The sequence below is a fragment of the Talaromyces rugulosus genome, chromosome III (assembly GCF_013368755.1).
Source record: "Talaromyces rugulosus chromosome III, complete sequence".
Lineage (NCBI taxonomy): Eukaryota > Fungi > Ascomycota > Eurotiomycetes > Eurotiales > Trichocomaceae > Talaromyces > Talaromyces rugulosus.
The window spans coordinates 1149971-1166531 of NC_049563.1; the positions used below are offsets into that span (position 1 = coordinate 1149971).

At 49.2% G+C, this 16561-nt stretch overlaps 8 protein-coding genes across 8 annotated transcripts; 3 read left to right on the forward strand and 5 right to left on the reverse strand.

The window, feature by feature from the left end:
* Positions 1-418: 418 nt before the first annotated feature.
* Positions 419-1080, forward strand: TRUGW13939_05253 (uncharacterized protein; the record flags this gene model as incomplete). Its single annotated transcript, XM_035488417.1, has 2 exons — positions 419-869; positions 923-1080. The coding sequence occupies 2 exons, from the start codon at positions 419-421 to the stop codon at positions 1078-1080; spliced, it is 609 nt and encodes a 202-aa protein (XP_035344310.1).
* A 243-nt stretch (positions 1081-1323) lies between these two features.
* TRUGW13939_05254 (uncharacterized protein) lies at positions 1324-4218 on the reverse strand (the record flags this gene model as incomplete). Its single annotated transcript, XM_035488418.1, has 1 exon — positions 1324-4218. One exon carries the CDS (start codon positions 4216-4218, stop codon positions 1324-1326), a length of 2895 nt encoding a protein of 964 aa, XP_035344311.1.
* A 980-nt stretch (positions 4219-5198) lies between these two features.
* Positions 5199-6438, reverse strand: TRUGW13939_05255 (uncharacterized protein; the record flags this gene model as incomplete). The annotated part of the gene is made up of 3 exons (XM_035488419.1): positions 5199-5513; positions 5569-6130; positions 6194-6438. 3 exons carry the CDS (start codon positions 6436-6438, stop codon positions 5199-5201), a joined length of 1122 nt encoding a protein of 373 aa, XP_035344312.1.
* A 608-nt stretch (positions 6439-7046) lies between these two features.
* Positions 7047-8150, forward strand: TRUGW13939_05256 (uncharacterized protein; the record flags this gene model as incomplete). Its single annotated transcript, XM_035488420.1, has 3 exons — positions 7047-7215; positions 7274-7301; positions 7361-8150. The coding sequence occupies 3 exons, from the start codon at positions 7047-7049 to the stop codon at positions 8148-8150; spliced, it is 987 nt and encodes a 328-aa protein (XP_035344313.1).
* A 389-nt stretch (positions 8151-8539) lies between these two features.
* On the forward strand, positions 8540-9073 carry TRUGW13939_05257 (uncharacterized protein; the record flags this gene model as incomplete). Its single annotated transcript, XM_035488421.1, has 4 exons — positions 8540-8542; positions 8647-8868; positions 8934-8992; positions 9049-9073. 4 exons carry the CDS (start codon positions 8540-8542, stop codon positions 9071-9073), a joined length of 309 nt encoding a protein of 102 aa, XP_035344314.1.
* Positions 9074-9486: 413 nt separating this feature from the next.
* Positions 9487-9960, reverse strand: TRUGW13939_05258 (uncharacterized protein; the record flags this gene model as incomplete). The annotated part of the gene is made up of 1 exon (XM_035488422.1): positions 9487-9960. The coding sequence occupies one exon, from the start codon at positions 9958-9960 to the stop codon at positions 9487-9489; it is 474 nt and encodes a 157-aa protein (XP_035344315.1).
* Positions 9961-10118: 158 nt separating this feature from the next.
* On the reverse strand, positions 10119-13334 carry TRUGW13939_05259 (uncharacterized protein; the record flags this gene model as incomplete). Its single annotated transcript, XM_035488423.1, has 6 exons — positions 10119-10973; positions 11020-11741; positions 11997-12153; positions 12213-12653; positions 12713-12829; positions 12882-13334. The coding sequence occupies 6 exons, from the start codon at positions 13332-13334 to the stop codon at positions 10119-10121; spliced, it is 2745 nt and encodes a 914-aa protein (XP_035344316.1).
* Positions 13335-14345: 1011 nt separating this feature from the next.
* On the reverse strand, positions 14346-16172 carry TRUGW13939_05260 (uncharacterized protein; the record flags this gene model as incomplete). Its single annotated transcript, XM_035488424.1, has 3 exons — positions 14346-15309; positions 15361-15894; positions 16099-16172. 3 exons carry the CDS (start codon positions 16170-16172, stop codon positions 14346-14348), a joined length of 1572 nt encoding a protein of 523 aa, XP_035344317.1.
* Between the last annotated feature and the right edge of the window lie 389 nt (positions 16173-16561).

The following is a 16561-nucleotide window of genomic DNA, read 5'->3' on the forward strand; positions in this document are numbered from 1 at the left end:
CGGCGCAAACTCGAAGCTGCCCAGCTTGCCAGGCCAATCTCCCCAATCCCGACGACGCTGTCTCGACCATCCTCACTCCAACGGAAGATTACAAAACAAGCGTGCTGAGTGGCTTAGACCCCACAACAATAATGGAATGCGCCGGGAGAGCCCTCTCGTTTTGGACTTATCAGACTACACAGGAAATGTACCAGCTCTCTTTCCCCCTACCGTGAGCAATGCATTGACGTTTGAGGTCAGATGCTATCAAGAGTATCTCAGTAAAAGCCTCACGGAGAAATGCCGGACATTCAATACGGACAGGGAAAATCTGATCGGCAGCGCCAACACTGAGATATCAAATTTACAGAACAAGATTTCCGGTACGGGTTAGCCTGGGTTATAATTAGATGCATTTGAATACTGATTTTATATAGAAATGCAGTTAACGCAGGACCAGCTCCAGAAGAAAAACGAAGAGGTCATAGGAATGTATCAAGAAAAGTGCAAAAAGCACACACAGATGACCAACCTTTATAACCTCCTGAAAAGCCGTGCCATGCGATCTCAAATCCAAACAGCTGCTTCAGACTCGGTTTCGCAGACCTTGCAGTCACTACCCCGAATGGACAATAGCAATACACGAGTGCCTATGCCTGGAATGAACAATTTCACTAGCAATGGCAGCAGACCAATGGTTCCACAGAGTACGAGACTCACATCAAGACATTTCAATGCCCTCCCATCCCCTGAATTCCAGACCTTGAGTAGCGGTGCAGAACGGCTTTCTAGGCATCAGAGGAGTGGTGGTGCAAGCTCAAGAGAAAAGCAAGGTAGACTTGGCATTGACCTTGAATCAATGCCACCTCCTCCAAAGTTGCCTTTTGCTGGTAAGTTTTCTTTATCTTTTATCCTCAAACGGCTCTGATGTTTGAAATCCTAGCTCACCAGCAATCAATTCCAACGCCATCTCACCACCGTACACGTCTTCCTGCCGCGCCGCAAGCAGCCTTTGTACGAAACGAACAAGAACAAATGGAGCGAGCGACATCGACTGTGGACTTTAGTCGTTTCAAAGACTTTACCTTCAATCCTGGTTGAGAGAAGGTGACACATTGCTAATCTCTACGTTTATTTATGAGAAGGATCCCGATTTTAATACTGAGATGTAACCTACATTCACAATTGAGTAATGATAATATAAAGATACACGAAAAAGACAAACCGCAATGCGCTAATCCTTAATTAGAGATTTCAAAACAAAAACCCATGGAAACTATGTATGTGCTTCATAACTAATATCAAAAACTCCCAAAATATAGAGCGAGGAATAAGCCATTTTGTTCAAGGTACCCATAGCCTCACGAACCCAAAAACCTCTTGACGACAGGTTACACAGCTCCCAAAGTTGTTCATTGCCAGACTGACCCGACAATCCTCGCACACGCAAAGACACCGGCAAGGCCATGTAATAATCGAACGAGGTGTTGTTTGACAAATCACGCATTGCGGCCCATCCGTTCCCAGACCGGCTGCTCCAGTCTGCCATGAATTTTGGGGTGCATCGTGATTCCGCGAAGACATCTCGTTGCGACGAGCAATGATCAACTTTTCTAGAATATCTGCCTCCTCGTCGGGCGTGGGGCGCGATTTATCGTTGCCAGTGCCGGCGCTACTAGCAGTGGAAGAGACAGAACGTGCCGGCATCAAGATCCGTGCTCGTTCCGACTCAATCTGTGCTCGTAGGCGGCTGCGAGTCATGACGCGGCCCTCTCTGTCAGCGACGAGATGTGCAGCCAGAATCCGGGCTTCGTTTTTGCTCTCCTGGTCCCGAGGGTCAAGAAGTCGGGCAAGAGAAGATGTGTCTAGGAGTGTTTCGAGGAGCGGAGTGCCTTCTCGTGAGCGTGTGGCTGGGAAAGGGTCTTTTTGCGTCGGAGTGCGGCGGCCGTCAGAAGCGTCATCGTAATCTTCCCATTCGGAATCGTTCGTTTGCATAGAAATGACGCTGGTGGTGTCGTCGAAATCATTCTCCAACGGGACATAATCTTCACTTTCGTCCTGGTTGCCCCATGAGCCACCGGCTGTCCACCAGTTGTACAATTTGTTTTCCAGACGAGCTTCGTCGGCTTCCTCCCAACGTGACTGGCTCAATGCCTCTCGCCTTCGCATCTCTTTCTCCACGTCGAATTCGTTGTCTTCTGGCAACTCCAATTCGCCATCCTCGGTAAGTATCCAGAAGTCTAATGACGCGGGCGCCTCTCGCGCTCTACTTCGTTTTCTTCTCTTATTAGAGCCAATAAACCGGATCATCCACTGTGGTCGAGTTGTGATACCAAGCCGGTTCAGAACCTTGCTCAGTCCCACTAGTAGCCATCTAGAGATCAAGTAAAATATGCCTCTGAAGAATGAAAACCCATGGTAACACCGAGTTGCACCTTGAAATGCACCAACGCCGCCGAGACTTCCCTGAGAGTGAACAGGACGAGAGTTGTGAGCTAATTTTTCAATTTTCTGCTCGCGCTTGTACCCGCTTTCCCAGTGGTCACTTTTTGATGAAATATCAAAATTCAAAATGGTTGGATTCTCCAGGTGAGCAGTCGAGGATTCAGCCCACATGCTTGGTCGGACTGGGGCTCTCCTACGCATTGTTTCAATTTCAGCGAGCCGGTCATTCTCTAACCAAGTCCGCCGGCGAGCCACCACACTGCGGCCTTCATTCAGAAAGACGGCCTCGCTCGCAGCAGTCAAAGCGGCATATCCAATGCGGAGTAGAGTGGTGTAAAAGTCTTCGTGCATATTCAGGCGCACGTTTCGAATTTGACTTGCACCTTGCATGTTTTCATGCGCGCTGGAGAACCTTTCCCAGGTGGAGGATGGCTGAGATATATCGGGCGGCAGGGCGAAGGCTGTGATTAGAACAGCTAACCCATATATACAGAGACAGATAGCAATCCCAATGAGGATAAGCAAGTGTGGGACAAAGCCCACAATGCAAACTGTTGGGAATTTGAGCACACCCGTTTCGGCACCGAGGGATCTGCTGTCTGAAAACCCCCAGGCCATAGCTCCCATGAAGCAAAATCCCCAAATAGTAGTGTTTACTAGCCGATATCTGCTTTGCTTTCCAATGACATCGAGTAAGTTGGAGCAGAGACTGTTGCAGCATGATATAAGGATTATAAGTAGCAACTCGGGAGTCACGTTCATCTTTTCAAGAACCTGCGTGCGGGTCAACAGGTGCAGTGCCGACGTTCCTTCTCCCGCTACCGGCAAGTCACCCTTGGCTGAGCTGGGCTTTGTTAGTCCAAACATTCCTAGGCCAATGGATTGGCTGATCATGGTTTCTGCTTCGGCAAATGCAAGAGAATGCTCGAATATCGACATGCCTGCCTCTGTCACAACAGTCCGACCCTGTAAAGCGCATGAAAGTGTTTCAACGAAGTGACTAAGGCAGAGGCACATGAATACTGGCCAGAGTAGAGTAAATGACCCGCTAGGAATTTCGTTGGATCCTGAGTGTCTGTACATCTGGACAGCGCTGCAAGATTGCTGATCTGTCTCCCAAGGCAAAAATGATGAACCTAAATAGTATAGGACACCACCACCGCTAGCGTGGTCAAAGGAGAAGTGTTTCCCAGGATGGCCATACCGGAGACCTGAATAGTCGGGCGAGGTTTGGCATCGCATTGCGCGTAGCAAGCTCAATATCTGGGCAACAAACACAATGATTGGAACGATGCGAAGAGCCAAGCGTTTGTGCCACGGAAGGCTGAGATGGCGCCTTGTCGACGCATATATCGTCACGCGATTAAGAATAAGCGCGACTGAGAAGCAAGCCAGAGACCATCGACTCGTCATGTAACTAAAGAACCCACTAAATCTCCGCATTGCCTGGAAGATATCCGTAAGGTTTAGAGACCCCTCGGCCATAACAGCCTCCGCCATTCCCTCAGCTGCGTGGTCCGCGCCGGTTCCCGTAGCTGCTGCTACTACTGCGGCTGTGACTGCATGGCCTTCTCCGCCTGCCCCGTTATTCACCAACCCATCTAGACCGGTTAAACGGGCGACGTTCTGCGGAAGAGTGGTAAATGCAAAAGACTCGGCTTTTCGTATCGCTTGAAGAGGGAGTTTTAGTAACGTGAGAGGTGATAAGAGCGAGGACGAGGCGTTATACGCGGCGGCACTGGAAAACACGGGATCGGCTACCGATGACGGGACAGAGGCGGCTGCGGTTGACATGGTGGGTGATAGATCAATCAAAAGCTTCCTAAGTCAGAAAGTAGGGAGGTAGTATCTCTCCGTCCACAATCAAGAAGTTACCAATGGCCCATACGCGGTCGCCTTGGTGTGGAGGGACTTGGGGCGACCCTGGAGAGGCGTCCCCAGGCGGTCATATCTCTTCCACGGAAGATGGGGCGAGTATGGAGGACGCAGACAGTGGCTGATCCGTTGAGCAAGACAAGAACTTCTCAATGCAGACGAAACCAAATGACAGTCCCCTGATTCAAGATTCGTTGAGCAAGACCGAGGTTGATGCTATATTATGATGATGACGGTTGATGCTAGCAATCGGGCTGCGGCCAGGTGCCCCACCGCCTGCCGACGCCAGTCACGCCACAGCGCTGCCAATCAGAGCGCTTAACTTACAGCCGAATACTATCAACGTTGGACAATTGAGTAGTGAATCTTGCTAATGATTTCATTTGCTATCTAAAGAGTCTTCGTCTAATATTTTCAAATACCACGTGCTATGTTGATATTTGAGATAGACCCTTAGTGGTAGCTTACATTAACGTTTGTATGAAAGCATCATTTGGATGCTTGTATGGGTGGACAGAAGATCCAACAAGACATGAGGTTGCCTTTGATGTGGCAGAGGTGCTGACAATTTCTTGGTCCAGTATCCATGCCCGTAGACGGATTGTAAACGGACAAAACATATCTCTCGGTGCTTTCGTTCCTGTAATAACCTTGGCGGTTTCCAGTGTCGAAGATTCCGTGATTTTATAATCCATATATGTCCTAGGGATTCCCGTGTATAACAGAACTCTCTTAAGATTTTAATAGTGACATTGGCCTGTGAACGTCTTGATCAGCTGTGAGCGTGCCGGTGGCAACCTGTGGTCTGTAGGCGTGCCCTTAGATATTGCAAGAATGCCATTGCCAAAGGGTATAAGTGGCGCTATTGGTCAGGTCATCTAACTTTGTAGACAGGATACTCAGAAGAAAAACACATTTCCTTCAGCATCACGCCTCGTCGACTTCATCTTCTCCAAGAAATCGTCTCCCTGCTCGTACTCGCGCCATAGACTGGCTGGGAAAATGTGCTTATTTCTTTCGTACCAGCGGCGATCCACAACTTTGGTCAGGACAGGGTCCGCATCAGCGCCCTCGAGCTGCTCTTCATTGTTTGATCGTGAAAGAGGATCGTGTTCCTTCTCGGGCGGCGCCTCGGACGAAAAATCAAACATCAGACCGCCGGAATTACTAAAACTAGGGATTTTGTTGGCGATGAAATAGTAGAATTCGTAGTGCTGCAAACGGGTTAGCAAAATGCGTATAGCATTACCACAACGCTGGGCATCTTACATGCGGAACAATGATATCCCCCCTCACAAGCATCAGATCGTCAACACCGACTCGAGCCCACTCTCGACGACTATCGCGCTTCACGCGACCATTGCCTTGAGCGCCTGCCACGCCAAGATCTGCACCGACTTTTCGACAGCGGTCGAGAAACAGCCAAACATGGTCTCCCTTCTTAAGTTTCACATGGCCAGCCGGAATGTTCGTCCCATCATAAAAGACAAACGGGATAATAATTTCCGTAGCTTTGATGGCATCTTGAAGGGCGAGAAATTCTTTTCGGAGAGATTCTCGTGCTTGAGCTTCGGCCTCAATTGCCGCTTTTGTCTGGGCCTTTGGCGGCGGGGGCGCGTTCGGATTGGCGATAATCTTGCGGCCTTGCAGTGTAGGAGTTCCTTCAGCAGTATTCTTCTTGGATACTGCTTTCGACTTGCTGGTTGTGGCTATAGATGAGTCTGGTTCGGCTTCATCCTCGTCGTCTCCAAATGACAGTTTACTTTTCGCTAAAGTCTTCTTTTTCTTCTTGGGCCGGCCATCGGAGGACGCGCTCGCAGGTGTCGACGCACTGTTCTTCGTCTATCAGTGGCGTTGGTCTATAGATAGTATCTGTACGGGGCTTCAAACTCACCCATCAGTCAGCTCTCCCTGTGACGGAGTAGCAGTCCTTGAATTCCCAGATGGAGATATCCCCAGTGACTTGTCATGGGCCTCGCGCTCTTTCTGCTCAAAAACTTCCGCTCGACGTTTTCGATAATCCGAGAGGTTGACAAGACCTACGGTCTGTGACTTGAGGATGTCCTCAGCAGAGGCGGATTGCTGTGTGAATGCTCGCGGAGTCGATGTGCGACTCGGCGGCTCGGTCGAAGGTGGCATTTTTTATTGAGTACTTGTTCGGGTTCTTGTTAAAGCATCAGCGACATCGACATTGAAGCAAGAAGTTTCGCCGCAGAGCACGTGACCTCGTGTCATGATTCAATTAAGAGTCCGACTAAGCATTACATGACTACAGACATTTACTGTTTTATTCCTGTTATTTATTGATTATCTAGGGGTATAAATGTGCTGACAGACTTCTCTCTGGACTATAAATTCTTATGGATCAATATTTTTAACATTAAATTACTCTTTGAGCGCTATGCTGCACATGTGTTGAGTGAAATGCTGGTGTATATATATAGATGATGTCAAATAGGCAACTGAATGTTGGACCATGCACCATTTGACATGTATTCACTCAATTTTTCTAACAAAATAAATCAATAAGTAAAAAACAATTTTACACATAACACTAATAGCAAACAACAAATAACTAAAGTTCACTCTTTTGAATTTCCTGTGAACCGACAATATTACATGTAAAGCTTTGACGCTAGGGCCCGGCGAGCTAAATCGAACGCAAAGCTTCCGCTCAACGCGAACAATGCAACTTCCTAGACAGCACCCCGCAGCTTTCTACTGAATCCCATTACCTGTGTCTCACCATGGACGAAGACGACGACGATCTCTATGACCCTGCCGACTCGTTTCCGCCCCAGCAGGAAACCAACGGCCACGCGCAACATGGAGGAAACGTGAATGCGGACGAATCCTACGAGCCTGAAGAAGAGGAAGAGGAAGAGGACGATGCAAGTTTTCCAAACGAAAAACGCCGTCTTACTGCTACGCGCGACTAACCTTCGGTATTAGGACGACTTTAATATTATTACAGAAGCTCCGGCGGATGCGCCGTCAAACCTGTAAGTTTCTCGAACCTTTGTTTCATCTAGCAATCACTGACTGACGGACTGCAAAAAAGGGCACATCTGCGACACGCTGCCGTTGCCAATGAACCTCTTCGATCTGCTTCAGCTGATATAAAGCCCCCCACTCCGTCGATTCCTACACAACTCGATACTGGTGCAGCGGCCCCTGTTCAAGGCAGACCAGTACCGACACTGAAATCCGGCGCCGCATACCCTGCCATCCACACGTCCACGGTCGATGTCGATGCCGATCCTATTCATCCGACTACCGGAAAACCAATCACATCAACAGACCTGGACACAGACTTTCCCTCAGAAGAAGACAAGCCGTGGAGGAGGCCCGGGTCAGACATTACGGACTTTTTTAACTACGGGTTTGACGAGTTTACGTGGGCTAGCTACTGCCTCAAGCAGCAAGGTCTGCGCAACGAGGTCACTGACCAGAAAAAGCAGCTGGACGACATGCAGAATTTCATGACGATGGGGGGAATGCCTGGGATGCCAGGTGCTCCACAAGCTCCAGCTCCGCCAGCTCAAGGCGGAGGTCCTGGAGGGATGCCTGGGATGTCGGCCATGCCGGCCATGCCCGGTGTTCCAGACATGTCTCCCGATATGATGCAGGGAATGCTTGCCAGTATGATGTCCCAAGGGCTGGACCCGTCGGCAATGGATCCAATGGCTTTCATGCAGCATGCCCAGGCAATGATACAGCCCGGCGGGGGACAGCAGAACCAAGGTTATGGAGGACAGGGGAACCAGCAGCAAATGGGATATGGTGGTGGTTACAACCAACAGGGAGGATACGGTGGAGGCAGAGGACGAGGGGGTGGACGCAGATGGTGATGTACTGTATTCTGGACGGGTTTGGCGTTGGTGTTTGTCTTTATGTCACGGTCGCATACCACAAAGAATATACCACATGAATAAATTCGACTTGTTGAATTAATGAATAATGAAGAGTATACATGAAGGACCTCGTAGAGAAATGCAATAAGAATTATTATTATCAGAACAATCTTTATTGACTGACCCCCTTGAACGGCCTCGGCTTGACTTTCCGTGCAGCCGGCCAGTCCCCGAGTCTTGGCATTCTGGAAATTTCTCGCTCCCGGCGGTCGAAGCCTCACTCTGACCTCTTTTGAACCCCAGAAACAAATCGCCTTTTCTATATAACCAGCATATTTGAGCTATCTGCATCTTATTTTCATCAACCCACATCATATACCGTCGCAATGGTATGTGTTCTGCAAGCTTTCAAAGCTCCTATAGCTTTGACTTTGTTTTTTTTTTCCTTTCCGCGCATGTGTCGCTAACTATTTTTTTTTTTTTGTTGCAACAGGCCCTTCGCAACATCAAGAACCTCGTCCCCCTCCTGGACCGCGTCCTGGTCCAGCGCCTCAAGCCCGAAGCCAAGACCGCCAGCGGCATCTTCCTGCCCGAGAGCACTCTCAAAGACATTAACCAGGCTACCGTGCTGGCCGTCGGACCTGGCGCTATCGACCGCACCGGAAACAAGATCCCTATGAGCGTGACTAGCGGTGACAAGGTTTTGATTCCTCAGGTACGTGATATAGTCGATAGACTCTGGGTGGGCATTGGTGCGCGAAGACTAACCAGTGACAATAGTTTGGTGGCAGTGCTGTCAAGGTTGGCGAGGATGAATACACTCTTTTCAGGGACTCGGAGTGAGTGACATTCAAAAAAAAAACCCACAAGAGCTGTGTAGGCTAACAAAGTGTAGGATTCTTGCTAAGATCAACGAATAAATCGTGTGTCGTCTATAATTTCTAATTCTTGATTACTCCTTTGTCGCCCACCGTCTCGACTGCCTTGATGATGTCCTGACGTGGATCTCGAACAATGTACCATAAAACCACCTGTATTATCAACGCAAAAAAAAAGAAGAAAAAGCAAGAAAAAAAAAGAAGGAAGGACAGATTAAGATTTTAATACTCATTGGCACAAGACGGTTCTGTCTGATCTGACTTGTGTGTATGCATGATGTGTTTCATTCAGCGATTTTGCATATTTCGTTTTCATGTATTGATACAAAAAAGTGTCGCCTTCAAGTCTTGCAACCTTTTAACAGGTGAAAAAGGCTTATATGTTGACGGTAGGCTTTAATGAATCTCCTCTCTGAATCGACTCAGAATATATATTTAAGCTTCTGAAAAGTAATTCAACTCAAATCAATAGCCCATTCAACTTGCCAATCCATCTCTACCGCGTTTTCCACTCGCTGCAGTACCCTCTGTCCCACAGCATCCTGGAAAAGCTCCCTCCTGGCTTCTCGAGACATCTCAATGAATCTGGAGAGGTCGCGAAGTCGACCATCTTTGCTAGTGTCATCTTGAGATAACATAGAACTGTTTTTGAGTATGTCGAGAACAATCTGAGCTGCAAACGGATTGAGACCGGCGCGGCGCAGGAAAAGCTCCCATTGGGTTTGTTCGTCGAGGTACGACGACCACAGCGTCTCGTCTTGGGTGCCACCTTCGCTGGATGCAGCAGTAGTAGTAGTAGACACGGCGTGTTTCGTAGCTATGGCTAGAACCCATTCTAGAGTGTGATCTGGCTGAGCGAGCAGTGTTTGAATAGTACATATCTTACTCAGGGCAAGACAGAATGCGCTCAATTCTCTAATTGAAGACATCGTCTTGGTATCCAAGCTTGGCGGGACCTGGATGAGAATGTATAGGCTTTCATATCGCTGTGCTACTCGCACAATCCTTTCCTTTATCGGACTCGAGAGTTCTCGTGAGCCATGGCCATGGCCAGGGAGGTGGGTTTGAGTTGTTTGTTGAGAGGTCGTTAATAGAATGCCTGTTTAGGAGAAGGAATTATATCTGCTTCTTCGACGATGTTGGAGTCCAACGCGGCTGAATTCCGAGTTGTGTAGTCACGGAATATCAACCGTGATGTCGGGGAGGACAAGCTTTCGAGTGAATTGACAAGAGAGCGATTGGTATGTAGAAGGGATGTAGAAAGAATCAATAGTAGAGGCTGTTTTGATTCTCTCGGAGGGAATTGAGGATATGAATCGCAATCATTGGTGGGAGTTTTGTGAAGTTCTGATTGTTCAGGAGGGTTCCTCTCGGCGTTCGTCGCTCTTCTAGTATCCAGTATAGGTGCAGTGGGACCGTTGAAATACGAACTTGTGTTTTGGATTTTTCGACGTTTGTTTTTGTGGCCTCTGGTTTGCATGAATGATGATAATGTTCCTAGGGATGGTGGGATGTTAAAACTGTTCACATCTTCTGGTGACTGGTGTCTGGATTCGGGGGTGCAAGAGACAACTTCCTGATTTGTTGGTGATTCTTTCGGATTATTTGAAACAGTCTCCTTGGTTTGAATGGGTTCCTCCGGCACTGTTTCACTTGTTTCAATTTCAACCCTGTCCGGCTCTATGGTCGTTTGATGATCAGTATCGATTTGTCTTTTGCCAGCTTTATCGGTATTGGGCGTTGTTTGAGAAGAAAAGTATTTGCTTTTAGTAGGCTTCTGAGGCTCATTGGTATGTTTTTCTTCTGCAGAAATGTTCTCTGTACCTTGGCTCAAGTCTGCGGTGTTCAGATCATTCTGATAATCCGGCGAGTCGTATGCGTCCAGCGTTTCACTAACAATATAGAGCGGAGACATGTCTCGTGGACGACAACCCTGCAAGCTCTAATAAATAAAAAAACGCAATATTTTCCTTTCGGTTCTCACTCACTGTACTCAATGCCGAATCTTCAAATAATCTGTCAATCTCGCGTCTATGCTCCTTCTCATCAAGATATCCCAGGGCACTCTTGAGAAAACTGGCGGTTTCCTTGGAAGCGTCTAGCTTTTCTGTCTTAAAATTCTGCTCGACTATGCCCGGCAGTTCCCAGAAATGACCTGGGAATTCGAGGCCCTCGTCACCATTGGCCGTCTCGCGCGCTATCAATTTGGGAATTGCTTCATTCAGTACAAGCATGGGATCTTCTTTCCTGCACAGCTCATTCACGCTCTGTGTCAATTCCGTCATGAGATGTGAAAGTTCTGATTTGAAATCTCGGTTGGCCACAGCGCTGGAGAGACAACACGAGACGCGCTCTTCCTCTGTCAAACTGCTGCCGCCAGCGTGAAGCGAGGATGCCTCTTTCAGTGCAGAAAATAAGTATTTCGTGCCATCCTTGCCGAGCTCTAATTTCTCGTTTTGGAGCGTAGCAATTGAAGTTTTTTGCGCGTTGTGAATGATGTCCTGGATGAACCTGTCGTCTGTCGAGAAGTCGTGTGCGTGTCGGAGATTGGAGAGGATTTCTCGAGGGTCATTTTCGCTGGCTGCAAGAGTGGGGTTTTCAAGAGGAGAATCTCGAGAGCAGTACATAATATAACTGGTGTGAGAAGTACTGTTCAATGTTATGGGCGTGTCAACGGGGTTGCTTCGGGAAGTTGAGGTCATGTCGCTACCTGTGACGGCACGCCCTTGTAACGAGTCTCTACTAGAAAACAAACAGAGAGAAGAATACCAATTCATATAAAAATTTCTAATTTTATCTTTAAAAAACAATCAACGCCATGAATGCCGCCGGCACATAGTCTATACTGACGTAAAACCCAAGAATCAGAGGAAAGTGCAGTTTTTTCGTTATATCATAAAAAGTCTAGAAAGCCAGCTCCCTATTCAACAAAGAACCTCCACTCAGTCATTGTAGTTGGACTGACGAGTTCCATCCTTGTTGACAACAGGCAGGCCATACCGCGCAGCCAATTCTTCTTCCTGAGAGCGAGCAGCTGGGTCCAAGTATGGCTTTTCGGCCTGGGCTGCAACGCGCACGGCATGGCGACGGTGTGGCGCAAAGCCATACGAGGCAGAGTGGTTCTAGAGTGTGTTGTTAGAAGGAAGCTAAAGTAAATCGCTGACTTGAAAAAAAGACTCACAGTGACTCGGTTATCCCAAAACGCAACGTCGTTTACCCCCCACTGGAAGCGGACGTGTGCTTCTTGTGTGGCGGTAATGATCTCCGTCAGATACCGCACAATCGTGTCACTCTCGAGCTTGGGCACGCCGACAATACCAGTGACAAAGCCTGGGTTGAACCACAGACTGTTCCATCCGGTGACTGGATTTGTGCGGATCAGGGGGTGCTCTGTTGTGACGGGGGGCCGCCGGACAGTGCGGCCGAGAGCATTGGTGTCGTTGGCTTGCATGTCTGCAGAGTGTAGAGCTGTCAAGCCCTTGAGATAGGTTTGCATGTGTGGCGACAGCGCATCGTATGCTGCGTACTGCGACGACCACAGGGTGTCGCCACCGCCACCGCGTGGAGGGCCTGTAAGGACCTTCAAGGAAGTATAAGATGGTGGTTGAACCTCATATGTCACCTTGAGAATGCATCGTTAGTTGATACAATCTAAGTTTTGGGTAAATGTGAAGAACTCACGTCTGAATGCCACAGAAAACTTGGAGAAAATAGAGCCCTCTGGTCAAGAGAGTTGTCACCCGTGTACACAACATGGACATCTTCGAGCCCGTTTTTGGGGGTAGCAGTTGTCGCATGCTGTGCAATAGTATTAATACAAGAGCTCAATATAAGTGCTTTAGCCACCCACCTTATGGAGAGAGCCAAAGTAGCGACCTAGTTCACGCTGGGCGTTGACATCCAAATTATCTTGCCCTCTGAAGAACACGACGCCACGGACGGCAATTAGACGGGCGAGATCATTCTTCTGAGCATCGGTCAAGTTTGCCAGATCGACTCCGTGGATCTCAGTTCCGATCTTGGGAGTATAATCAAAGACGTCTGTGGCGGCGTCCAACAGATTCTTGAAGGCCGGATCCCCCAGCAGGCCCTTCTCCTGGTATGGCACAGGGCCGATGGCGTCCCAGTGCAGGTCAGGGAACGAAGGCAGCAAGTCCTCGTAGGCATAGGTGTCGTGCTTCTGAACCACAGTCCGGCCGGGTTCGTAGCTGAACTTGTTGGTGGTGGTGCCCTTGGCCAGCGACTTGCTCCGGATTTCCAGAGGGGCAGACGGCACAATGGGTTCCTCTAGTGATGGAGCCATGATGTAGTAGCAAAAAAGTCTATAAATAACAAATCTTCTTTTCTTTCCCCGGATCTGCGCAGCTTCAGAACTCTATTTGGGACGGTTGTTCGACAGTCTGATCGAAGGAAACAGAGAAAATAGAGAGCCGGACGCCCACTCGCCTAAATATAAAGTGCGCTCCATTCTGATGACTCCTATTCTGCCCGGTTGGGCGAGGGCGCATTATTCTGGTCATCGCAGCACTGCAGTTTGGCCCGATTGCGCGATCGAGGATGAGAATGATATGACAGCACAGAGTGGGACTGGTTTTGGGTACGGGATTTCGCCATCGTTCTTTCGCCCTCGCCTTAGTAATCCCACATAACATCATTATTCCCCAGTTTCATGACGTCTTCCGTGACCACGGCGGCGGGACTGTCTCTGTATAGATCAATGATGAATCCGGAGAAGACCAGATTGTAGTCGTAGTTGAACAGCAACACGCCCCAGCGACTGTCCAGCGAATCGCAATACTTGTCCGTCGCCTTGGGCTGACCCAGCGGATTCAAGTACACCGCGTCTGCGGGTACGTCAGTGGATGGCGCAATAATAATAGCATCGAAAACAAGTGTCCCACAAACTAGTGCTTTCTCAGATGATCCAGTCGTTAGAGGACCGAAACATAGACTGCCAGTCTGCCAGTCTTTGTTCTGTATCGAGCGGTGTGCCGAGTATCTGTATGGAACTATGGATGATGGATGATGGAGGATGGAGACGCGGGAGATAACAGCCGCGGGCCCGGGGGATCGACGTGCTACTATGGTTTCGTGGAGGGTCTAACTAACTAGTTGTACTAGATTACGCAACGATGCAGTCAAGTGACAATTAAATGTAATGAATTATGAGACTGCTATAAAAACCAACTCAAAAAAGACGCCAGCTAAGTACGCCGCTTTATTTTCTCCAACAAAAGGCCACATCATGGATGATCATGCAAGAATAGAAATGTAGTAAAGAGGAATAGTAGTGTACAGTCATTAATCCAAGACATTAGCCAAGACGACCAAGACCCAAGGTCGGTGGCCCCATAGCGAGCTCCTGGACCTCTTCCTTTGCGGCCCCCAGTCGGCTTGCAACCCCCAAAATTCCAGCCTCGACATCGCCAAGAGCTGCTGCAAGGTCCGCCAGTTGTGACTTGGCAGTGCTGCCATTGGGCGTGTTGTCTCGGTTGCGCGACGCCGTGAACTCGTTGATCTGCCGGCTCAGGGAGCTCTCGACACCATACAGATGGTCTTCGATTTCCTTTAGGTTCTTCTTGTAGCCGTCGAGAACGGTCGACATCTCATCGGACCGGTGTGAGAAATACTCGACCAGGTTGACGGGCACACCGTCGATCGAGTCAGTCGTAGAAGAATCCCCTTCGACGCCATGTGGTAATGCGAGTGTACTTTTTCGGTTCTTGATTGATGACCGCAGGGACTGGCGCTCAGACAGCTGTTGTTCGGGAACTGACCACCATCCTCCGCTTGAAGATTGGTACTGCAGCGGGAGTTTGAGATTGTCGATTGCCCGGAAGGCGACCTGAGCCTCGGCGGCATTCCGCGTCACCATGTTGCGAACATGGTTGATATCCCGAGCATCGTTCTCGAGCGCATGCTGCATAGTTTCGAGCTTGCCTTCGACGAAGCTGACATCATTGGGTATCGTACTCCCTTGCTGGGCAATCATAGGCAAAAGGTCTGTGACCTCATTGCACATATTTAATTGGCTTAGCACGTACGTATCAATCTGCTCAATGGTTCTTTTGATTTCGTCGGCGCAGCTTTCAAATTTCGTTGTCGGAAGTAAATTGCTGGCGTCGACCCTAACCCCTTGAACAACCGTCCCTGGAGCAGAAGTCGGTTGCTGTGGTTGTTGCTGCGTCGCGTTTTGAGCTCCAAATATAGATAGTGTAGGTTTTTGCTGCTGCTGCTGCTGTTGTTGCTGCTGCTGGCCGGCATTTTGGGTTCCACCGCTGGAATGAAGTTAGTGAGAGTTCTTGAAGTAGTAGTGAAGTGGCACTTACAAAAGAGACGTGCCACCGGTAGCCGGGGCTGCGCCGAAGAGCGATTTGTTCTGTGTCGGAGCTGCCGCTCCTTGAGTTCCACCAAAGAGGCTGGCGCCCCCAGTGCCTGTTTGGGCTGTGTTGGTATTGCCAAACAGACCACCTCCGGTGGTGCCACTTTGTTGCTGCTGGGTGTTGGTATTCCCAAAAAGCCCTCCTCCGGTTGTTGCTGCTCCGGTCTGCTGTGTGTTTGTGTTGCCAAACAAGCTCGGGCCTGTTGCTGCAGGCTTTGCGGCTGTATTTCCGAACAGCCCTCCACCCTGCGGTTGCGATGTCGCTGGGGCCGCCCCAAACAGACTTCCAGTTGCCATTCCACTTTGCTGCGTGCTACCGGTCGTATTCGAGCCTTGGCCACCAAACAGGCTTCCGCCGCTCTGTTGCGTGTTGTTTGGGGTTGCCGTGTTTCCAAACAAGCTCCCGGCGGGTTTCTGCTGCTGGTTTCCGAAGAGACTCCCTGCCGTTGCTGGCTGGGATGTAGGAGCTGCTGTGTTGGAGCTTGAGTGTTGTTAGCATGACTGGTGAGTTTTCAACCCGCCATCAATCCGCCTTCCATTTCAAGTTTGTTCCTGCTACCGTCTTCGGAGGCGCTGTACTGGCGAAAATGTGCGTTCCAAGCATTCCCAAACCCCGAGAAAAGACGAAGCAGAACCAAACCACTCGCAAAGGAAGACCGGCTGATGGAGGAGGGGCGTCACTCACAATAACGAATTGGCGGATGATGTGTTGATGGAGAGCCCGCCAGCGGCTGGAGCAGCGGATTTGGCGCCGAACATGGCGTAATAGGTATTTATAGTATTTTATCGGTCAAACAGAGTAGGTCATCGGAAATACGCGCCTAGCCCCTTGCGTTCGCAGCCCGGATTCTTTGTTGCAGCAGAAAGCCCGAAGCCGTCGGGATGAAAACAAGTTGGTCGAGTCGCCAAGCTTGTGCCACTATTCCCATTTGGGATTAGCGTATATCCTTGGCTCCGCGACCGAATACATTGATGAATGGACTTTGAGCAATAGTATTGTTAAATAATTTGAAAAGTCTTCTTGTCTGTCTATTGGCTATTCTGAATTATTATAGGATTCTTCTCTATAAGCAAGCATATCATATCTCATCCATTGTCTTGCCACGCAGCGCATTGCTCAAGTAGAGATCCACTATTCCAAATATGGA